At 46.2% G+C, this 23,661-nt stretch overlaps 1 protein-coding gene across 1 annotated transcript; it reads left to right on the forward strand.

Annotated features, from left to right (window-relative positions):
- Positions 1-300: 300 nt before the first annotated feature.
- LOC115331995 (zinc finger protein 525-like) lies at positions 301-23,661 on the forward strand. The gene is made up of 4 exons (XM_029994271.4): positions 301-354; positions 8,735-8,865; positions 10,694-10,797; positions 21,349-23,661. The coding sequence occupies exons 3-4, from the start codon at positions 10,770-10,772 to the stop codon at positions 22,254-22,256; spliced, it is 936 nt and encodes a 311-aa protein (XP_029850131.3). The 5' UTR covers positions 301-354; positions 8,735-8,865; positions 10,694-10,769; the 3' UTR covers positions 22,257-23,661.

The following is a 23,661-nucleotide window of genomic DNA, read 5'->3' on the forward strand; positions in this document are numbered from 1 at the left end:
CACTCCTCCTCACCCACCCTTACCCCCCCCTGCCCCCCGATCGTGGAGGGTAGCATGAGTAACTACTCCGGAGTAAACAACTCGCTTCTGGAACGCGAGTTCTGACGTCACCGAGTAAGCGCAAGTAAGCTTTGAAACGCAAACGCCACTCTACTGACTCTACCACTGCACTCCGGAGTCGGATCGAGTAAATTTTGGAACACGCAGCCAACACAGCCAAGCCCAAGCCAGCCATAACAACTTGACTTTCAGCCTTTCAGCAACAAACCAGTAGCACGGCTGGCACGGCCACGGCGCAGCGCACAGGCACAGCGGCGGCAGCGCAGCAGCGATTCGCAGTGTCCGGATGTGAAGGTGAGGTCGGTTTCGCGTTCAGAGACTTGTCGACTGCCTATTCAACAAGCACGTACTGTTGCCAAGACTGAATCGTTTGGTGCGTGTTAGCTTTGAAACTTCACGAGGCCCCGCTCACGGTCATGAGTTCATGTGACAGGCTGCTACCACGTCCACTTTTCGCGCTTTTGCGCAAGATTGGCGTCCCCTAAAGCCAAGAAAACAACGCTCTCGCCTGTTTTTCTTTTTTTTTTTTTTTTTTTTTTTAGCAGTAAACGTTTTAACCAAAATTAAAAAAAAAAAAAAAAAAAAAAAAGATTTGAAAGGGTTTCAAATTTGGCGGAGGCGCTGGGTTTTGCTGGCGATAATGGAGGAAAACATTATCACAGTCACAAAGGCGAGGTTAAAGTATTGGTGGAAATTATCTAGCGAAAATTTAAAAGATCGAGGTACACCTAATAGTCCCTTTCCCTGGCAAATGCCGAGCGCTCCGCGCTAGCGGTCGTCGAGCGGTCGGCCGTCGTGAGCGATCGGTCACGTGATCCATCCCAGTGGCCCGCGCTGCGGAGCAAATCGAGCGTAGGGAGGCTCAAGTGAGGGTGGGTGCAACTGCTAGATCGGGGATCACGGGATGTGGACGCCATTTAATTGCTAAAATTTGCTGGGAGTCTATGGGGCAAAGGGTCGTTTAATTTCCTAACTCGGGTCATAAAAGCCCATTAAGGTGCTTGAATAATTTACACAAGGTATAAATGATTACTTTTCCATAGCCACCAGGTTTGTTGCGATAGGTTAAGTATTTTTTTAACGCGAAAAATGGTAAATTCCGCCATCTTGGACGTTGCTGCTTGTCTGGCAACCCTGCTTTCTCCTCTCGTCGTTTGCAATTCTCGGAGCGAGAAGGAAGCGAGAGAGGCTGCGCCAAGGCGTTCGTTGCTTGCAATGAGAGGCGAGAGGAGGAAAGGCGCACGGAGCAACAGAGTTGCAACAGAGCGGGCGTCTACTCGTGCAGGCAACATTGGCGCATAACCTTTCCTGAATCCTCTCCCTCAGGCGCCGCCATTAAATTGCAAACGCTCTCCAGGTTTTGAGTTGCGCCCACCCTCACTAGAGCCTCCCTAATCGAGCGTAACGCTCCCAGCGCCACCGCTTCCAGAGCGTCTGCTCTCGCTTTTTAATAGTTTCAGTTCCCATTGCTATCTTGCCGAAAGCATGAAGTTTTTATCGGAACTTTATGCTCGCACGCCCTCCATACTCCTCTTCTTTTTAAGTGCAATAAAGTATGAAGTATGAAGTATGCTTTGACAAAAAAATTGATTGTTTACTACTTGATGAACGGTGACCCCGATGTTACGACACAGTTTATTTTTCCTTACAGTTATATGAGCCTGATGAAGACAACTAGAAGTACTACGAGCCGTAGGATGCTATTAAGCAATACCAAACACGTATGCCGTAAAGCGATCGTCATCTCCGAGGCGACTTCCATGTGCGGAGTATTTGGCGTGTTGCCTTCTAATTATTCCAATTACATTACAGAGACCACAAAACGAACAAACGACATACCTAGCTCTTCATCCGAATAGGCGCGCACAACGCCTTCGACGTAACGCAATATCTTGGGCCCCTTCGCTGGCCAGGCAAATGACTCGGCGAACACTTCGCCGAGAACGGCTGCCTTGTCGTCACTCGAGCTGGAGCTAAGCTGGTATCTTTGTCGCTGTCACTGCGTTTTATTAGACCTCCTGAAATTAACTGCAATGATGTCATTGCCGCAGTATGCTCGGGCGAGTCAGTCATGATGAGGGGAACGAAAGCAAGCACAGCAAGAAAGCCCACCCTGCAATCGAAACAAAAAAGCTGCAAAACTCCTTCGCTCCCCCACGGGAGTGTTGATATGAAACTGAAATGTTGTGAGTGACAACTACAGATAGTACTCCTCTAAAAATGTTTGCGCGGAAAACTACCTCGGACCGCTCGACGCGCTCTGCCACTTTTCCACGGAGCGGTTGGAGCCGCTTGGCGAGCGCCCCACTGGCTCCAGATCTACTAGCGGCACACGGAGAGATTACTCTCATCTCGCGAGGGAAACAAGAATCCGTTCGGCGAGTGCACGCCGAGCGCTCGCTATTTGCCGGGGAAAGCATGCAAGCAATTCGTCCGCTCCCTTTCTCGTCTGCTGCGCACTTTTCGTTGCCGGTCGGCGCGTGTGCTCCCCTCGTGACCTTGGACACTCCACGCTGATGGACACTCAGCGCCATGGGGTGAGCGGTCATGGAAACTGACGAGCTCAGCAGCCAATGAGAGGCCTGTTGACGCGCGCCAGCCAATGGAACTGAAGGAAACTATCTGCCGTGTTTGCGCTTCAGACTGATGACGTCAGCTCGCTCCATGAGACTTTGCATTAACAAAGTAAATCTTAACTTGCACAGCTGGGTACAGGCGAGACGGGGAAAAATTGGGACTCCCTCCCGCGTGGCTCTGCCCACAACTCTCAACCCCGTCTTCCAGTGGGTTTAGTGTTGGTGGTTTGCATAACGCCTGCAATTAAGGAATTGACCAGAGGAAAATTGGCAACTCTCGCTGGAGGAAAAGGCATTTGCAGTTTCTTTTCCCTATACCCCAAAGGTCATCCTGGCAATTTCCTACACTGCCTGGTGGTAGTTACAAAAAGGCCGAGGGGAAAGAAAATTGGCTCAGAACGACAAGGGAAGGCATCATACTTTTGGTTCTTTTGGGGTTTTAGAGTAAGTGGCGCATGCTACCCATCATTATAAAGGGCACAGCTGTCGGCATCCATTCACTCATCCAACAAATATATAATTAGTCGCTGGGAGGTGCTTCAGTGGTCCCACTTCTAGCTTCCTAACCTCGGTCACACTTTTTATTCTCGTGAACCTCGAGTGTGTGCGTGCAGGTGAAGCAGGGCGAAAGGCAATGAGCACTGCGAAGGGCCGGGCATCTGAAAGTGCCGTCTCGCCATTCTCACCTGTTCACTGACTATAATAATAATTTTTATTGGCGAACATGAAGGTACTCTGGATGGCTCGCGAGACATTGGCTGCAAATATTTGCCACCCACTTTCAGCGTCTTTCGTGACTTCAACTTGGTGTTGTGAGCTGCAAGGCACGTCATCGGGCTTCAATCTTTGCTGCCTGATGCCTTGCCTGAAATGAAAGCTGCAAACTTTGGCTCGGTTGCCCGAAACTCGTGGCCGTATCCCCGAGCCTAGATTTCTGGAAACCAGCAGTAAAAAGGAGTCAACAAGATGCTCAGAATCTGCATAATATCACAGATTGCTCTTTTTAATGAGAAAGCATTAACTTGGGGTCCCATGGATCAGCCGTGGCAAACGGCACCTAAATTCCCCTTTCCCAAAGTAGCGAATTGAAGCCGCGACCTGAGGCATCCCAGCTTTGAAGCTGCGCAAAAAGCCTCGCACAAAAACAGTGAAATTAAGCCAAAATTTAATGGATAGGGCTGTAGACCGTCAGTTTCAAGGAGATCCACCCCATGGCGCTACGTACCGTACCAGAGCGCGCCGGGAGAAGGAGGCGGTTGGCTGGCCGGGTCGCCCACTGCAGCATACCCTGGAGCGGCTGTACGTCGATGTCAGCGCAGCGCTCTGACTTCATGAGAACGCGCGCAAGAACGACATTCATGCTTTCGCATTCACAACTCGTAGGAAGTGCTAAGGTGTACCTCGAGCCTTCTTATTATTGTTTCTTGTGCAAAGTTATACCGTAATATCCCGGAAGATTGCTCACCTAAAGTCAAAATCAAATCGAGTGAAAATAAGGGGTTGACTAACTTTACCTAGGTATGCGATCGAAAGAAGTTGAAAAAATGTTAATTCTAGATTTTGTTACCTAAGAAACCTGTAGTCGCAATGAGGGTCGATGAATCAAAGACAACTCTGCTTCCCAGTCAGCTATGTTCACTTATCTCCCGCCGTGGCTAAGTAACACCATTTTTGCTTAGGTCACCCTTGGCCAGGGCCCTGCAATAACTAGAAGCGAGCTATCTTTGTGTTTCTTTTAAGAAATAGCAAAGCGTGGCCGAAAATAAGGGGCGGGTCATCTTTCGGGGGTTACGGTAAACTTTTTCACCCTCCGTGTCATGGGTACTGCCATCGTGGAATCACATGATGCCGACCAGGCACGTAGCTAGGGGGGGGGGACCCCTGGGGCCCTGCCCCTCCCCGAAATCTTTTGTTTGGCTGGGACCTCCTCTCCCCCCTCCCCTTTGGGGCCAGATAAGCGAGGACCTTGTCCCGGCTCATCCAGCTCCAACATGCAGCAACAAAAGGAGTCCCTCCAAGTTAAGAGTGGGAGAGGGGAAACTGGGAAGGGTGGCGAAAAGGGTTTTCATTCTGGTTGAAAAATATTTTGCAGGTCGGTCTTTAAGGAAGGTGACGAAAAATAACCAGCATGAAGAGACTGTGTTTTCCAAAAGCATTGTCCTTTCTATTGATAATTAGATTGAAAGCAGTTGCTTTTGACTATGGGAGAACTCATAGATAAAAAGATGGGTAACAACTGTTTAACTTGGCTTTTATTTGATGAGAGAAATAATGGCAAGTCAACATCAGGTGATTTGTTTGTAATACCTCACCTATTTGTGTTCGACGTTCTGGATCATTTTTGCAATATACTATATATTTGCTTTGTTGGTTTAGGAATTTAGAAAAACTGTGGAACGTGTTTGGTCCCATGTCTCCAGCCTTTCTAGTGATTGGATGATTTTCACAACCTTAACCAGTTGAATTCACTTAATTTATTTCAAGACAAAAGATGCATCTTCCCACATAAGAAAGTGTCACAGAGAGCTTGAGAGTGTCCGGGGTTTGCAACCTGTGATGCTGAAAAGAAGCCATTTACCATAAAACACTGCAGAAGCCACCGTTTCATTCAAACGCCCACTATTAACATTTCCCAAGTTAACCGTTCAATTTGACCGAACAAGCACCCATGTCTAGATTTATGTATTTATTTACTCTCAAGGCCAAGGCAGCAAAAAAATAAGTAAAGCAAAAAAAAAAAAAACACGTCAACATAAACACAACAGCAGGGTTTCTAGAGCAGAAGTTTCAGGATGGGACTAAAGAAAAGTTTTGCCGTAGATAACCGAGTGAACGATTTGCGTTACTTGTGATGCGGTCCACATGATTTTGCCGATTACGGTTATCAAAAATCGTAATGCCTATTGTCGGTTACAAGTCAAGAAGGTAGGAGAGGCTCCTTCCATAAGCGTGATGCGCCTGTTTCAAATCCATCCACAGTCGAAAAAATAGTTCCCTGGAAACGCCCCTTGTTCCGCTTCAGTGAATAGATATTGGCTACAGAGTAATGCCAACTTGTCTCCGACCCCCACTTTTTAAGAAAGCGACCTTTGTATTTATCGGAGAGGGAACCAAGCCCCTGAAAGTGGCCTTTGTATCCATCGGAGGGGGAACCTAACCCCCCAAAGTCGCGTTTGTTTCCATCGGAGGGGGAAAATTCTAATCTCCCTCTCGTGGCTTCCACAATGCTAAGTGAAAGTCGAAATATAAAGCAAATATTTACAGGAAGGCAAAACCCCTTCCTGCGTTGGTCACGACGTCACGGAAACGATGGGACGCTATTGGATGCGGAGGTGGCGGAGGGATATATGAATCCCTTTTGAGGGGCATTTGCCGCTACCTTCTTGACCTGTAACTCACTATAGATACTTGTAGGTACTTGCATTGTTAAGTAGTCAACACGGTAACATGTACGTGACTGGAATGACGTGAAATTCTTATAGACTTGCATTTGGTAGCGATAAGTTTCATTAGCCAGGTACCATACCAAGATGAAATGTTATCTAGGTCAGACTGAAGGGCAGAACGATCACCAAGATCCAGCATTTGGTGATAAATATTGCAATCATCAGCAAAAAGATTTATAGATGAAGAAAGGCTGTTAGCTAGGTCATTAATATAAAAAAAAAAAAAGCAAGGGCCCAAGCACTGACCCCTGCAAGACACAGGATGTTACGGGGCAGTGAGGGGAGTTATGATTGTTGCCAGTTACAAACTGCGTGTGATTAGACAAAAAGCATTCTATCCATTCTAAATATAAGGGTCAATGTTAAGCTTGCTTAGTTTACAGAAGAGTAGACAATGAGAGCCAGTGTCGAATGCTCTAGAAAAGTCAATGAAAATGCAGTCAACGGTGGTTGAACAATCCATAGCAGTCAATAAGTCCTTAGTAAAGGCAAGTAGTTGAGTCTCACAAAGGTAATTTTTCCTGAAGCCGTGTTGATGAGTACTGAAAAAAGAATTAGTTTCGAGGACGGACACAATGTGACGGTAAATGACATGCTTCATGAGTTTGTACGGTATGCTTGTTAATGAAATGGGTCTATAAATATTGGGACAATGGGTGTTACCTGACCTAGGATTAACCCAGTTTTCAACGAAAATTAGGGGGGGGTGCTTCCCTGGTATTCAATGTTACATGAAAATCGTCCGAGTGCAGCATTGTCGATGACAAATAGAGATCTACTTTCAGTCGCTCGCGACACCGAAATCTACAAAGCGCATCTGTTGAAACAAATGTATATCTGCCTATACAGGCCCATGAAGCACTGTCTGACGTTAGACTTCTGCCAAATTTGCTGATATGACTTTTCTTACGCCATTTCATTTTACTTGTAAAATGAAAGACAAATGGCAGACTTGATTTCACTGATCTGTCAATATCTTAAATATGTCGCAAGCAGCTGTCCATATAACAAATAGTTTATTCAAGACCAATATTATGAAATGTTATTGATGAGTACTTTAACGGGGCCGATAATAAACAAGCCCGATAAAGAAATTTCCTAATCAGACTTGGTCAAAGTGTCGAAATATTTCTCGAATACCACTTAATTTCTTTAAAGGAAAGAGGTCAAGACAATGTTGGTTCTTTTGTATAGATAGTGTGCGTCATTATACAATGCTTTTCTAGTCTGCAAAGTTCACAAAAAGATAGTGTCGATGAAAACCACAGTTAGTAGTTAACTTGCAAGATCATCCGTTTTTCATGATTCAGCACACTGTTCATCAGGCTGTCGACCTGCTTCTGCATTATACATTCATGTATTAGTATCCTCCCAGCGACTTCCAGGAGTTCATTGATTTTAAAATATCGACATTTATCGAAGCAACACTTGCGTGCAAATTTTGTAGTGGAACAAATTAGTATTGTCAATGGAAATGGCACCAACGCGAAATCCGGCTGAAGAAATATTAATTTATACACACCACGTTATCTTGAATCAAGCATGCATAGAGCACACAAATATTATATATCTTTTTTTTTGAGAAATATAAAACTCTGCAAAATTAAATTTCACACTTTGGAGAATTAGGAATAAGCTCTATATTTTGAGCAAAAAATAAACTTCAAAAAACGCCCTCCGAATGTGACCGAAATAACTCCGAAAACACGGAATCCTAGCTATAAGGGACACTTGGGCTTTGTTCTAAATCTTACCCAAATGGATCCGAGTTACTCCGGCGGGTCGTGTCACGTGACATCACAGATTGAAAAGCGCTGGATGCGGGTAGGTTTTGAAACGCCTAGGTACAAAACCCTTACCCTGGGGTAAGATCGAGTAAATTTTGGAACACGGCCTTGGTATAGCAAAATTAAGCTAAAACGGCGACACTGCCGCTTGCGCATTGAAACCGAAACTAGCCAAACTGAACCAACCTAATGGCGTAGAGTGTGTTTGCGCCATCTATTCGTCATTGAGGCAACTACTGAGATGAAAGGGTCATTACATGGCATGCATTGATGTTGCATCAGCTGCCGAATTTCTGGTCTTCTTGCTGACCATGCACTTTGTGCAATATTACTTTTGTAACAACGGATTTGTTATTCTCGGCGAGAACCTGTGTGAGTGACCACCGGCACCGCATGATAATGTTATTTGCAGGGTGTCCCCTCAAAAAATACGCAAGGTATTACTGTGTCGCCGAATGCACAATCTCATCCAGATGAAGCACTAGTGGTCCACACCGAATGCCGAAGTTTAAGAGCTATTATCTTATTCAAGAGTAAGTCATTATCTGAAATTTTCAATGGGAAAGTGGCAGCCGGTGGATCGCTCGAATACGTTGAGCTGAATGGTGCCAGTAACCGAGTACAGACCCCCTGTTCCCATTGAAATTTTGAGGAAAGCAATCTTTTTAATGAGATAGCGGTTAGTTCTGAAACTGGCATCTGGTTCAAACCATTAGCTCTACATTTGAGCAGAGAGTGAGCGTTTGGCGATGCATCATTTATTCCTGCGGTGAAATAAAAAAAAAGCTGTAAATTCTTTTGGGAAGCTGTATAGTATAAGGATTACTAGGTGCAATGACCAGGTTTTGCGTGGTTTGCATTTCAGATCCGTAAACGTTGAACACTCGTCAGTGAAGCTTGGGCCATACTTCTGATGTCTTTGAGTGCACCGTGACGTCTTCTCTCCTGCTTGCGTGAGACCTGGTGCAGTGATGCGGATGCAGCATCTTCCATGGTGTATGTCACTCCATTCCAAACTATATAGGAGTCTTTTAAGAGGAGATCTGAGTAAAAAGACTGCAATATTTTGCAACAAAAATGGATTTTGGGGTTTATGGTGTTTCAGTTATCTTCATATTTCATTATAAAAATAGTAAGGACTGGTTATAATCGCAAAATTAGTCACATGTGCATTGGAAGAACAGGCTACCCAGAACAGCATAAATCTAAGTCATTTTTGTGCGCTCGTTTCTTCCAATTGCGACGTCGCCCGCCTCAGTGTTGAGAAGTGGACCGCCTAGCCATCTCCTCTCCAACATACGCTTCTGTAGGTTCAATTGCTCACCTAAATCTATTAGGAAAAAATTATTTTTCCTGCCACGAAAGTGTTGATACACATCTATGATAACATTTGAAAGTGTGTTTCTCTTTATGTAATTTTTGTCGCATCTTCACAAAACTTGCACAGGAGAATGTTTGTTTTCAATAATGTCTTATACCAAATTTGGCAAGCATGTACTTTAGAATATGTAGATTACAACTATCTAGGTTTGACTAGGATGTTTATTTTTTATATTTATGAAAAAATTGAGAAACCTTAGTTAGCCCTTTGCAACTGGCATTTTCAGAGTTTTCATTTTTAAAATAAGTCTAGTACATAATATTTTTATTGCTCATTGTTCTCAGTGGTTTAAAAACAGCAAATTGTTTAATATTACTGAGCTCCTTTAACGCTTGACCCTCAAAATATTTTTCATCCAGGGTGAGATTATCCTCGCCACCCTGCCCATTCCCCCTCTCCCACTTCTAACTTGACTGCAGGGCACTCCTTTTGTTGCTGCATCTTGGGGCCGGACAAGCCGGAAACTTCTCCCCGCTCATCCAGCAACAAAAGGGGTGCCCCCCTCCCCCCTCGCCGCCATCAAGCTAAAAGTGGGAGAAGTGAAATAGAAAAGGTGGCGATAAGGATTTTCACCCTGGTTGAAAAGTATTTTGTAGGTCGGCCTTTGGAGGGACACTGACACCCCTCAAAAATTTAGCTTTTAATTTTTCTGCAGGCGATTTATTGTGGTGTCACAAGACTAAGCATCACATATATTTTTAATTAAGTAAAAAATTGCAACAACTCGAAACCGAAAATAAAAACCCTTGCAAGCATAAATACCTTCTCAGTGCCCTTTTTACTGTGTTGCCATGACCCATGTGTGTGCGAGAACATGTTTTTTCCTGCATGTGCATAGCATCTAGAACATAAAAAAAGCTATATCAAAATTAACGCAAGATTTAAATAAAAGAAAGGACAACAAACAGTATAAACTGTGAAAGGTGAATTCAGTGATAATATATAATAATAAAAATAGTTTTCCCTGGGTGCATTTTCTTTTAAGCATTTAGCAACACTCAAACATTTTTATGGAAAGGGGAACTTGACGGCTTTCCTGAATGTGTAGATTCCAGAATCCCGCGGTTTATTCGAATTTATAAAACAAATTTAGCAAAAATATGGAAATAACTAATGGGTTCCAGAGATATAGTTATCTCAGATTTTGTATCCTGCAAGTTCTGACTCTTTTAACTGATCATATTTTTACCATACTGGCAGTGCAAAAAGTAACAGGCTTTAAGATACCTTCCAACTTCAAGTCAGGTGGCACAAGCTACCTCCCATTACTAAACACGCAGGCATTCCATTTTCTCATCCATTCGTCATTGTTGTCTTGAAATGGCAACACTCTTGGTGTGTCTCGTCTGTGTTATTCTCATAACTGTCTGAGTAGCTTGATGTGCTTGGAGGGTGTGTTCGCTTTGCTCATTACTGTCATTGTTCATTCCGTTTGGTCCCTAGCATCTCAAGTGGTCCCTTGCGTCCCTCCGTGATCTTACGAAACTCTTCACGAACCTGACCTTGGGCAGCAATTTGAATGGATCCGGTTCAGTCCTCAAGTCATGGTGAATTTCTTTTGTTTTCACCTCTTTTATAAATAGAGGACAGTTACTTGTTTCTACGTCTAATAAATGAAGGACAGTTAGGATGTCTAGACTAGCCGGCCATACGCTAGCGCAGTGCTTCTTGTACAACTCTCCACAGACTCCTAGGGATCTGCGCCAATTCGGAGAGACTTCACCAGCAACGCAACCTCTGGGGAGCTAAGAACCCCGATGAAAACATGCAGGGTGATATCAGTTTTTTTTTGGAGGGGAGGGAGGCAAGCAGCAAAATTGAATTTGAGGAGAGTTTCTTGGCGACCGCAAATGAATGTGTGTCATAATAAATGTTGGCCTCCTATACACGAGGGGTGTGGACATAGAATAGAGGAAGTGGGCTGTTTAACAGGTGCTGGGCTAATGATGGAAAAGGATGAAGACAGAAAGTCTGTTATGAAGGCAGTGAAGGAAGCTGACCGAGAAATGAGGGAGATGAGAATGGGGTAATGGAAGCCTGCTATGCAGAAAAATTGGGATTACGAAAAGATAATTTTTTTGACAAATTAAAAGTAGGTTTTGCTGTTACGGTGAAGAGTGGCGTACTGAGAACCAGGGCTTAAAGGTCAAGATGTGTGGGTACATATACAAATTTTACACAATGGGTATAGGTGAAGGTAACAGCAGAGCATGCAGGTATGGTAAGTCTGGTACATACCTAGAGTGAGGCAGACTTTTTCATTGTTTTGGGATTAGAGGGGTTCATGAAGGAATGGGGCATTTCCAAGAGATGAAGCGAACTAAGAGATAGCTGGAGAAATGGAGGGACAGGATCAGGGAGGTGGTAGAAATTAACAGTAAGACGAGGAGTGAATTAATTTAGTGATACTTTGGGCAGAGCGGATCGAGGATTGGCTCAAACCAAAGTGCCGCACCCTATTTATTCATCCGTCCAAGATAAAAAAAATTGTCACGGGAAAGAGTTTTACATCTTAATTTCTGACAATGCTGATTTGCTGGTTTCCAGTAAGCCATCTTCCATTTCCAGCTAGTTCCCTCCAAGACCAAAATAAACTATGGGTAGCACTTGTCAAATGGTAATACAGTAGAACCTCGTTGATACGTTTTTCAGGGGACCGCGGAAAAAAAGCGTATCAACCGGGAAAGCGCAGCAACCGATAACGCACTTAAAGGCACTCTATATAAGATAGAAAGCAGCTCTTATGCAATGGTTTATTTTATGCACTTACCGAGCTCTTTTGGACTCAGACACGTTCACAAAAACGCGTAATATCCACCTGCCGCTTCGAATTAATGGTATGCAGTAAAAGTCGTTTCTCCAGAAGCCGCAGTCCCCTCTCACTCTCCGCGCAGTCATGAACGTTTACGTAGCGGCGCAAGGCGTCCAACGCAGCGATCGCGTCCGCAAACGTGGGTGCAGCGTAATCGTTGGTTTTTTGTTCGTCTTCTTCATCACTTTCTTCGTTGTCGGCAGTAGTGAGGTCGGCCCCAATGTCCGCTATGCTCGATATCCGAACGATCAGCAATCTCTTGCGCCTTCTCTCGCAGAATGCCTCCGTCGATGTTGACACAAGATGCCCGGGCTTGTTTGAACCATACCAACAGGGCCTCCTCTAACTTTGCGTGTTTTGCCCCCCGAGCCTGTTTAAAGCCTGGTTGGTAGAAAGGAGCCTTCGCCTCGATCTCCTTTCGTCTCGCGACGATACTGTTTAAAGTTGACGGCGCGAGTCCAAGCTCTCTTGCGACCTCAGACCTCTTCCGGCTGGGATTTCGATCCACCGTGCGAAGTATGTCAAACTTCTCTTTAAAAGAGAGTGCTTTTCTCTTTCGGGATGTCATGGCCTTCGTCAACGCGCACGCACTCAGAAACGGCACTGTTCACGCAGTCGAGCTGTCGAGCGTGTCGAGCGGAACAGAAACTGGAAGTGCAGCGGTGCAGCGTCCCGGCGTGTGTGCGGCCAAAGCCGCCTGTATACTCTGTGCCTGGCAGACGGAGGGGAGAACAATAGCGGGCGCCGTCGAAAAAGTCGCGCGCCACCACCGCCCCCGATCGTGGGGGCGCCACCAACGTTGCCGCCGTAGCAGACGACGCGAAAGGCGCAACCCGTTTAGAAGCGCTGGCAAGCCATGCCAAAATGTTTAAAACACGAGTTTTAGCTCCCTCGGGCATACGGCGAGTGTAGCTACACGATCTGCACGCGCTCGCTTTGCGTGTAAGAAAGATTCGAAGTAAATAAAAAAAAAAAAGTACCAACGAACGCGCGTGCAACATTCTATTTCATCTAGAACTTTTCTTTAAAAAATTACTGGTGCTGACGCCAGCACGTGCTGCGCGCGTACTTACAGTCCCCGCATGCACCTATACTTCGTTTCACCTTATGTGCGAGCGAAGGCAAAGCTGGAAGCGCGAGCACGGAAGCTCCGTGCGTTCAGGCTTTGCTCGAGCGCGCAAGCTTGAGAGAAACACACAAACGCGCTGGTCTCGCGCTTCCAGCTTTGGCTTCGCTCACAGATAAATTGAAACGAAGTATAGAAGCTTGGGTAATTTAGCACAGCATCCTTTTGAGCCGGGTTCTTTCCGTTTAGTTCTGAGCAAGGCTCTTGTGTAAGCTCTGCGTTTTTACAACCGCAAAAATATGCCAGAACGAAACGAAGTCAAAGCGTGCCGCTATCTTCGGGTGCCGTCAAGTAATCATATTTGAAGTTAACAAGTGAGAGCATGCAGCCCTTGCAATAGTTAATACTTGTTGAGAGAAACTACATGACAGGTCATTTTCGGATTTTTCGCGCACCAAGATCACGAAGTTTAAGCAGTGCGCATGAGGCAATGGTTCTTTGAACTACGCGCACATGCGTCTATAAGTGAATTTATTCATTTATTTATTTATTTAAAATACCCTCAAGGTAATAATACATTGAAGAGGGGAGTGGACATCAAAATAATAATTACAATGTGCACGTGTTAGTAAGAACTCTCTTAAACAGAACAATATCAGTAATATTATGTATTGAGACGGGAAGGTGGTTTCAATCTAATGATGTTTGGGGAATAAAAGAATATTGAAACAACGGAGTTTTAAAATTTGATATACCAACTTTATGACTATGATCAATGCGAGCAGAGATATAGAATGGTGGGATAATTAGTTTACGATGAAGGTCAGCATTTTGATGAAATATTTTATTCAAAAAACACAAGCGAAAGATTTTACAGCGATGCGTTAGTAATGGCAGACCTAAATAGGTTTTTATGCTTAAAGTAAGTATAAAACAAATGTAGTTCTGAATTCCTCTAGCATTCCCTTTTTGGTTTTCTTTGAATACTTGTAACAGAAAACAGAAGTGTATGAATCGGCAGTTGGAATATTTTAAATTGCTCTATTTATCCCTCAATTACTGCATGGGTTTGAATTCAATAGTTCATAATTCAAAATGCAATGTTTTTATTTTTATTGGCTCGAGCAGTATGTTTTCAATGGACGAAGAAACGCAGTACGGGTATCCGATTCTAACTCTTGGCCAACACGAAAAGCAGCAGAGCGGAGAACGATCGGGAAGAGAAAACAACACGTTTTTCTAGGCGTGAACGCAAGACTTTCCGACGGGAAGAACCCGACGCAACACGCAGCTCCACACACGCCGCTGCCGAACGACGCCGATCCCCAACGTGCGTGACGCCGTCTCGCGGCTGACACGGGCGATAGGAGAGGAGGGGGTGAGTGAGGGAAAGGAGGAAACACGACGGCCTCGAGGCGCGCTTCTGACAGGCACAGAGTATACAGGCGGCTTTGGTGCGGCGCGTAAACAACTCGCGCCGGAGAGAGAGGACAGATGAAAAGAAAGAGCAAGAGAGAACGAGCGTTTTCGCAGAGCTCAGCAAAGCCCAGTGAGGAAACCGGGAAAGAGGGGGAAAGGAGTAAAGGGAAGGGGGGCGCCCGCGTGCCGCCGCCGCGCGGCCGCGCGATCCGCGCTGCGTGGTTCGGCTCTGCTTCGCTGGCTTCGCTTCGCTTCAAGCCGGCGTGGCACCTTGGCGCACGGCGCGCCGAGGCGCCGCGATTCCGGCACTTTTGGACGTAACAGCCGGGAAAGCAAACGTAACAGGCAGGAAACTAATACATGTATCTCTATGGAAGTAAAACGGGACCGGCGTTTTTCAACGCAACGGACAGGAAAACGTATCAACCAAGAACGTATCAACGAGGTTCTACTGTAGTGACCATTACCCAGGGTGCAACTGCCCTTGTTGGCTGATGGCCATTACGTTGAAAAAGGCAGAGCTTGCTGCCTCTGTAGGTGGAATGAGCCGAAATGACCTCAAGTTAGTTGCCGTGTGGTGCTCAAAGTGGGGCAAGTATGCTGTGTTACCATGAGTTGCACCATAGCCCCTTAGATCTTTCCATGCCTGCCTGTTGCCTCCAAGATGATAGGGCGCCAACTGTTGGGGGGGGGGGGGGGAGGCAAGGTGTCTAGTTCTGGCACTCACCATCAAGCGGAGCTGCCTTTTTGGAGTGCCCCCGGTGCCGCTGCAGCTTTGCGCACGTAGTGCAGGACGAGAATATGCAGCAATGTGCGGTCAAGCAGTGGGACATGGTTTTTCAGGGTCACAACACTTTGGTCTTTAACATCCCACAAAGAATCCATTGCCGTCCTTCCTACATCAGTTTGGAAGGTGGTGCAGGTGGCGCTAGTAGGCGGTTAACACCCCTCCCCCCCCTAAGTGAAGTTTTATTTTTTTCATGGTCCTGGAGAGTACCGCCGAAGAGGTCGCTCGATTCTTAAGCTCCTCCTTAAAATAGCGGGACTCTCCTCGACCAAGGCAGGGGTTTGTTACGGGCATGTTTCCCCTGATGGTGTCGGCTGCTGCTTAGGTTCGGCTTCACTTGGTGTGGTATTTTCCATCGGTAGCGGCAGCTCGGGATGCTGTTGAGGGACGACCTCTGGCTGGGGTGAAGGATGCATGGGGTTCAGACGAAGGTGATCTCCATGTCTATGCCAGGACGTTCCATCTTCCAGGGTAATCTCGGCTGAGGATGCACTCACTGGGCCCAAAACTGAAGCGGGCACCCAAAGCGGTCCGGGTCTGAAATTCCTTGCAAATACCGGCGTACCAGAATCGAGCAGTGGACCACGACGGCAACCTTGGTCAGCGTGCAACTTCTGCTTCAGTTGTTTCAGTTGGACGGTGGTCCGAAGGTTGGGGTGCATGACGTCTAATGGCGTTTTGATTTTCCTGCCCATGAGGAACTCGCATGGCGGGTGACCCGTTGCTTCATGCGGCGTCGTGCGATAGTGAAATAGTAATCTTGCTACCCGAGTTTTGAATTCGCCAGGCGCACTCTTCTTGAGTTTGTCCTTTATAGTTTGAACTACTCTTTCTGCTGCTCCATTAGAAGCGGGGTGTTATGGTGGTACCAGCATGGGACGAATGCCATTCGGCTGCAAGAATTCAGCATACTGGCTGCTGATAAATGCTGGCCCATTATCAGAAACAATGAGGTCGGGCAGGCCATGTTGCGCGAAAACGGTCCTGAACACCGTTATCGTGGCCTCTGCTAAGGGTGATGGAACAGAATGCGCTTCCACCCACTTGGAAAAAGCGTCTACTATAACTAGGAAGTAGTGGCTCATGAATGGGCCCCCAAAGTCGACATGGAGCCTGGACCATGGCCTCTCGGGAAAAGGCCAAGGCGTGATGGGTACGCCACGTGGAGACTCGTGATAAGCTTGACAGACATTGCAGTCGCTCACTTGATTGGCGATAGCATTATCGATTTCAGGCCACCAGACATGGCATCTGGCAATCATCTTGGTTTTTTCTACTCCAGGGTGCCCAGCATGAAGAAGTTCAAGCACTTGGGGCTGTAGAAGCGTAGGCACTACTACACGAGATCCCCACAAAAGGCAACCTTCGTGTAGGCTGAGTTCGTTGTCACTGGCAGAGAAAGGACTCCAGTCTACACCGGCAGGAAAAGGTGTTCCAGTGAGCACAGCCTGCACCACCTGCGAGAGCAGAGGAACCCCTTCTTGTCATTCGAGCGACTTTAGCTGGAGATAACACACCAGGGTAGGACTGCTCCAGCATGAACACGTCGGCTGGCATGCTATCGAGGGCGCTGTTCGTCGGAAGAGGCATTCTGCTGAGACCGTTGGCGTTCCCCAACAGCCTTTTAGGTCTGTAGATGAGTTTAAACTGGTAACATGAAAGGGTCAAAGCCCACCTTGTAACTCGGGGAGAGGCTTGACTTGGCACGCCTCGATCGGAGTTCAGCAGTCCGAGTAAAGGCTTGTGGACGGTCACCGCAGTGAATGGTCTCCCCCACAGGTATTGGTGAAACTTGCTTACGCCGAAAACCAAAGCAAGAGCTTCTCTGTCAACTTGACTGTAATTTTGTTCAGCCAGAAGTAAACGCCGTGACGCAAATGTCACTGGTCGCTCTCTTCCATCACTCGATATGCGCCAGCACAGCGCCAACATTGTACGGTGACGCGTCGCAGCTGAGTAGAAGCTCTTTTTTGGAGTCGTAATGCACCAGAACAGGTGCTCTTGTCAAGAGCCTTTTACTTTCACAAAAGGCTTGCTGTTGCTCCTTCTGCCACGTCCACCTCTTGCCCTCCATGAGCAGCAGATGCAGGGGACGAAGCGTCAATGAAAGATTTGGCAAGAAACGTCTGTAAAAGTTAATCAAGCCAAGGTAACTTTGAAGTTCCTTCGCGTTACGAGGAACAGGGGCGTTGACGATGGCATCCACCTTCTTTGGGTTTGGAGCCAGTCCGTGGTTGTTTATGACGTGGCCCAGGTACTCCACTTCAGGTGCAAAGAACTCGCATTTCTCCAGCTTCACCTTGAGATCGGCATCCTGAAGTCGCTGAAGAACGCTCTTGAGGTTCTTCAAGTGGTCCTGATCATCAACACCCGTGACAATGGTGTCGTCAAAGTAAATGGCTACGCTTGGTAAGCCTCGGAAAAAATTCTCCATTTCGCGCTGGAATATGGCCGGGGCCGAAGATACTCCGAATGAGAGCCTTGTGTACAGGAAAAGACCCATGTGGGTGTTGATTGTCGCAAACTTACGGCACTCTTGGTCCAGGGGAACTTGCTGATTAGCATTCCGCAAATCCAGCTTCGTGAACTTGTCTCCCCCTGAGAGCGCAGCCCTTAGTTCTTCAACACGCGGAACAGGGTAGGTTTCCAAATGTGACACGGGATTTACTGTCACTTTAAAGTCTCCGCATATGCGCACCCTGCCATCCTTCTTTAAGACAGGAACAATGGGGGCTGCCCAGTCCGAAGTTTTGACAGGAGGCTCGATCACCCCCTCCCGTTGCAATCCCTGGAGTTCCTGGGTGACTCGATCGCGCAGTGCAAATGGAAGAGGTCGGGGCTTGCAGAACTTTGGTGGAGCATCCGTGGGCACAAGAGTTTTGGCAGAAATTCCCTTGAAGGTGCCTAAACCCTCTTCAAAGACTCCAGAGAATTGACTTATAATGGTCCCAACATCAGCCAGCTTGTTCAAAGTTTCAAGTCCCTCGAAGCTCAGGCCCAGAGCGCAAAACCAGTTCCGGCCAAGCAACGTTGGTGAGGGTTCGGTGGTAATGAACAGTGGAAGAACTTTTTCATGACCTTTGTACTTAACATGAATGTTTGCTTTGCCCTTGACTTGTACAAGGTCTCCAGAAAATCCCCGCAAAAGAATGTTTGAAGGTTCGGGACTCACATTGGGACATGCAGCTTTAAACTTGTCTGCAGACGTCATCGAGACGCTTTCTCCGGTATTTAGCTCCATGGAAAGAGGTTTGCCGAAGACCGGAGATCAGAAAAGGTAACACTGTGAACGATCCACTTAGGTGCCACATGTCGTAAGTCATCGCTTGCGAGAATTGACTTGAGTCTTCAGAAGCGTCAACGTCGTTGTGGTCTGTGTTCATCTGAGCCGAAGGCGTTGATCTTTGCTGACCTCGACGAGGCGTCCACGAAGCCTTTGATTTGAGCGGATTCCTGTTCTTCCTTGAGTTGCACACTGCCAGCAGATGACCTTTCTTCTGACAGTAATGGCACGTCAAATCGATGTGTCTGCATTGAGGTGTCAGGTGGCTTCTTTCTCCTCAGCGATAACAGCTGGTATTTTGGGCTGGGTCTCCAACCTTGTGCGTAGACAGAATGCTTGCACCAGCTTGGCAGAGTTCGCCGGCATTCTTCGCAGATTCCATTGCGAGCGCAGTTTGAACAGCAATTTTGAAGGTGAGGTCTGGCAACTCGAGCAGCTGGGTCTGAATCGTAGCGTTGTTGATGCCACACACAATTCTGTCGCGCAGCATGTTTTCGAGTTCGGTTCCATAAGCACAATGCTCTGATAAGCATTTGAGCGCTGCCACGAAATCGCTGATTGATTCCGCTTCAGAACGTACCCGGGTGTTGAAGCGAAAATGCTGAACCACGGCTGAAGGTGTAGGAGCGTAATGCTTCCCGAGTACAGCCAGAATCTCGGTGAGTGACTTGTCCTGTGGAGTCAGGGGCTTCACCAGGTTCCGAAGTAAGGTGTACGTCCTTTGGCCGCAGCAGCTCAAGAAAATCAACTTCTTTTTCGCAGCAGCGACGACGTCGGCGTTGAAAAATTCATGAAGTCGTTTCACGTAGGCAGGCCACTCATCGCCTCCCCCCTCGAAGGCTTCAATCCGGCCGAATGTTGGCATTCTTTTTTCTTCTTCCTCGTCGCCAATTGTTACGAGTGTGGAGTGCGAAGAAAAGACATCCGAACTGGATGGCAGCTCGCAACACACTGGTCTTTAATATCCCACAAAGAATCCATTGCCGCACTTCCTACACCAGTTTAGAAGGCGGTGCAGGTGGCGCTAGTAGGCAGTTAACAGTGGGCAACCACACTAATAGAAGCTGAGCAAGCGCAGATTTATGTTCAACATACATGGAACAGAAATCAAACATAATTATTCTGTCTGCTTCTGGTACCTTAAAAGTTGAGCCCTTTTCGCAAAAGCTGCTTCGTAACGAAAATTTTGGCGACGTCATTTTTGTCCGTCGCTTTCGATGCGAAGTGAGTAAAAAAAAATTGAGAAAACTTGGGCGGCAGCACCTCCAAGAACCTTCAGTGATGTCCAGGAGATGAGCGCATTAGAACTTTCCACTGCAGCGAGACTTGAGTAGCGTTCTCGACTGCCTCTTTGAGCGGCTGCTTTAGACAACTTCTCGTAGCTAAAGCGATTTTGATGAATTTCTTCAAACAGTACAACACTCTCGGTAGCTTTCTGGACGGGTAGATGAGTCCACCCCTGTCCTGGTGTTTAACTGGGGCGTCTGACTGTGGTCAGGTAGGGCTCACGAGAGCAGTCATTGTAGAAATAATGGAGGCTATGGTAGCGCTGCAGTGCATTGCCGTCTGGACCCATCAATGATCTAGAAGGGCCTTGCAGCATCCTTAAGTTTACTATTGCCCACTAGCACCAAGAATGTGATAGAACTAGGGTTCTGTATGTTTTTATTTTATTTTTAGTGAAACCAGAGGTTGCCCTACTAGGTTTTTTTTACATGAAAGTCAGAGTTTCCAAAAGATTTAATTAATCGTCCACAAAATTCTGTTTTTTTCTGTGTTCAGAGTTTTTGGGCCAGGTAGAGATCGCCAGTCAGCAAATATATTGAAATGATTTTCACAGGCAATGTGATGTCATAAACAGAACCTTAAAAATAAGCACATACAATTAATAAAACAATTTGCAGTGACCTTTTTTTTCCAAGACCATAATGCATGGAATGCAGTATAGAAGCAGCGATCTTAAATTTGTTTAGATAACATTTAATAGTTGTTTCAGTAAGTTGATAAATTTCCCCGCACCTGACACGGTGATGTCATAGGGTCATGTGATAGCAATTCTCCTAAATCTACGAGAAAATCGACATCACAGTGCCAAGTCATAGTCGCATGAACTGACGTTACATGACCCAAGGCCACCTGACCTGACGGGTCGTAGGTGTGACCTGACGTGACACCAGATTATGTCATATTACGTATATACCTTTCCCTGCTACGTTTTGCAAAGAAGCTGATGCAAGCTTTAAATCGCGTCACATGACATCAATTCCCACTAAATTTAGCATGATGCCATAATGTGGCGTGGTCATGCAGCATCAATTTTTCTTCTAAATTTATTGTGATACCGCAATGTGGAAGTGGTCACTTGACATAAATTTTCCTGCAGAATTTAGCATAGACATCATCATGGTGCCATGCAACACTATGACATCACATGACATTGAGACGTCATGTACATGAGCAAGTTCATGGAGAGTTTCCATATAAACCAATCACTTTAAGAAACAGTATTTCTGGGAAAAATATGTGCTTAAAGAGGTTTATGTGGTCACACTAACGAATCACTTAAGTGAGCCAACCCTCTTTCAGTGCTTCCTTGAACAGAAGTAAAAATCAAAAAGAAAATATACCATTCAGCTGAAGCAGAACTGCAATAATGGCTGCTTATTTTTAAAGCATGTGGTGATCTTGGTTGTGCTTTATTTGTGTGTACTAATATACATAGGCCTTTTAGGTGAGGGAGCTGCACTTTTGGGAGAGATCAGCTGCCCACTAAAAGCCCCCAAGGACATCTGGTTTGGATGCTGTTTCTGCACCTATGTCAACACAGATCATCGTGGGATTGTGAGCCACCTGGTTGCTCATGTTGATGAACAATCGAAGTTCCAGCGACCTCCCATGTCATTTGGCTCTACATACCAGGTGCCAAGCAACACTGAAAAGCACAAGAGTGATAAGTTGTTTAAGTGCAAGCTGTGTCCCCTAGCCTTTTCTCACATTTCTGCACTGAGCAGGCATTATGGAACACACACTGGTGAAAGACCTTATAAGTGCAAGCTGTGTCCCTTAGCTTTTTCTCACAATTCCACACTGACCATTCACAATGAGATACACACTGGTGAAAAGCAATTTAAGTGCAAGCTTTGCCCAGAATCATTTGCTCTGGATTCATCTCTGAGAAAGCATAAGTCAACACACACTGTTGAAAAGCCATTTAAGTGCAAGCTTTGCCCCCGAGCCTTTGCTCTCATTTACTATCTCAGGAGGCATAATATAACACACTCTGTTGAAAAGCCATTTAAGTGCCAGCTGTGCCCCCAAGCCTTTGCTGACAGTAGCGGTCTGTCTCATCACAGTAAAACACACATAGTTGAAACACCATTTAAGTGCAAGCTTTGCACAAAATCATTTGCTCTGAATTCATCTCTGAGGAAGCATAACTTAACACACACTGGTGAGAAGCCATTTAAGTGCAACCTTTGCCCAAAAGCCTTTGCTCAGAATTTAGATCTGAGAACGCATTACCGAACACACACTGATGCAAAGCCATATCGGTGCAAGCCATTTCGGTGCAAGCTGTGCCGCCGTTCCTTTGTCCACAACAGCAGTCTGTTCCGCCACAACCAAACGCACATAGGTTAAGCCGTTCAAGTACAAACTTTGCCCCTGAGAGTTTGCTCATAATTCCCTTTTGACTGTCCATAATTGTACACACACTGGTGAAAACCTGATAAGTGTGAGCTGTGCCCTTTGCTCACAATTTCACTCTGCTTTACAACAATAAAAAACACGGGAGAAAAAACATACAATTGCAAGCTATGCCCTCAAGCCTTCTTGGGAAAATTAATCTGTCCAGTCATCGAACAAACACCGATGAAAAGCCATTTAAGTGCAAGGTTTGCCCGAAAGTGTGCTTACAATTCTCTTTTGACCCTTCATAATTGGGTGCACTCGGGTGAAACACCTTAAAACTGCAAGCTGTGTTCGCACGTTTTTGCTAAAAATTTTCTACCAACTAGGCATAATTGAACACAAAGGAGAAACGTCCTTTCAGTGCAAGATGTGATTCCAGAGTCTACTCGGGAATCACATCTGAAATGCAGGAAACTTTCGTTAGTTCGACCTCGGTTAATTCGACTTTTCGTTTAATTTGATCGTGTTCAAAAGTCTCAGCAAGCGCCCATACATTTCTATGGGAGGAAAAGTTCAGTAGTTTGAACCTCGGGAGGACTTCCTATCGGATAATTTGTCCCGAGCGATTGCGCACGGGCTCACATTGCATGGCACCGCGGCAGAGAAACCACAAACGTACAGCAAAACACGGGCCCTTTGCTGCAAAGCCGAACGTGCGGAAATATGTGCCTGCTTTTCTACGCCGTTAAGATCGACTGTAGCGAATGACACCAGCGCAACCACTCTGGCGTGGAGTAGCGCGGAAAACGTAACATCTGGTCGGGCGCGGCGCGCACGAGCCAGCGCGCGCTCTCAAAGAGTTTTTCTGTAGCATCGTGTGCGCTCCATCTTACGCACCGGAAAGTGTAAGTTCTCTTTTCCTTTTTTTTTTTGGGTTGTTATATTTTCTTTGTCGCCGGCGGTCTGGCCGCCCGGCGCCAAAGTTGCCTCAAAGCTTTCTCAGCACACGCTCTCAAAACGCTTCTCCATAGCATCGTGTGCGGTCCATCTTGCGCGTCGGAAACCGGAAATTTCTTTTGTTTTGTTTTGTTGAGCGTGCGGAGTTGAAGTCGGCTCGTAAAACTTGCTTTTTTTCGTTTTTTCTTTCTTTTTTTTTTTTGTATACGATTTTTTGGGGACGTGACGTTTAGTTACGCTGCTCTCCGAAGCATGCTTTTGGACATGCGTTTTAAGCGCAGACGGCATCAGACCATCCGTGAGTACTTTGGACAATAAAAGGAAGTTTAGTTCTAACCGTTTTTCTGTCCTTTTTTTAATTCAATCATTCGGATAATTCAACCAAATTTCAAGGTCCCTTCGAGGTCGAATTAGCGAATGTTTACTGTACCATAATCAAAGACACTGGTAAAAAGTC

This window comes from Ixodes scapularis, unplaced genomic scaffold (assembly GCF_016920785.2).
Source record: "Ixodes scapularis isolate PalLabHiFi unplaced genomic scaffold, ASM1692078v2 PGA_scaffold6__148_contigs__length_123643588, whole genome shotgun sequence".
Classification (NCBI taxonomy): domain Eukaryota; kingdom Metazoa; phylum Arthropoda; class Arachnida; order Ixodida; family Ixodidae; genus Ixodes; species Ixodes scapularis.

Coding starts and splice junctions, on each gene's coding strand:
- LOC115331995 (XM_029994271.4), top strand. CDS start 10,770: ATGGATCCGGTTCAGTCCTCAAGTCATG. Junction 10,798..21,348: donor GGTTCAGTCCTCAAGTCATG/GTGAATTTCTTT, acceptor TAGGCCTTTTAG/GTGAGGGAGCTGCACTTTTG.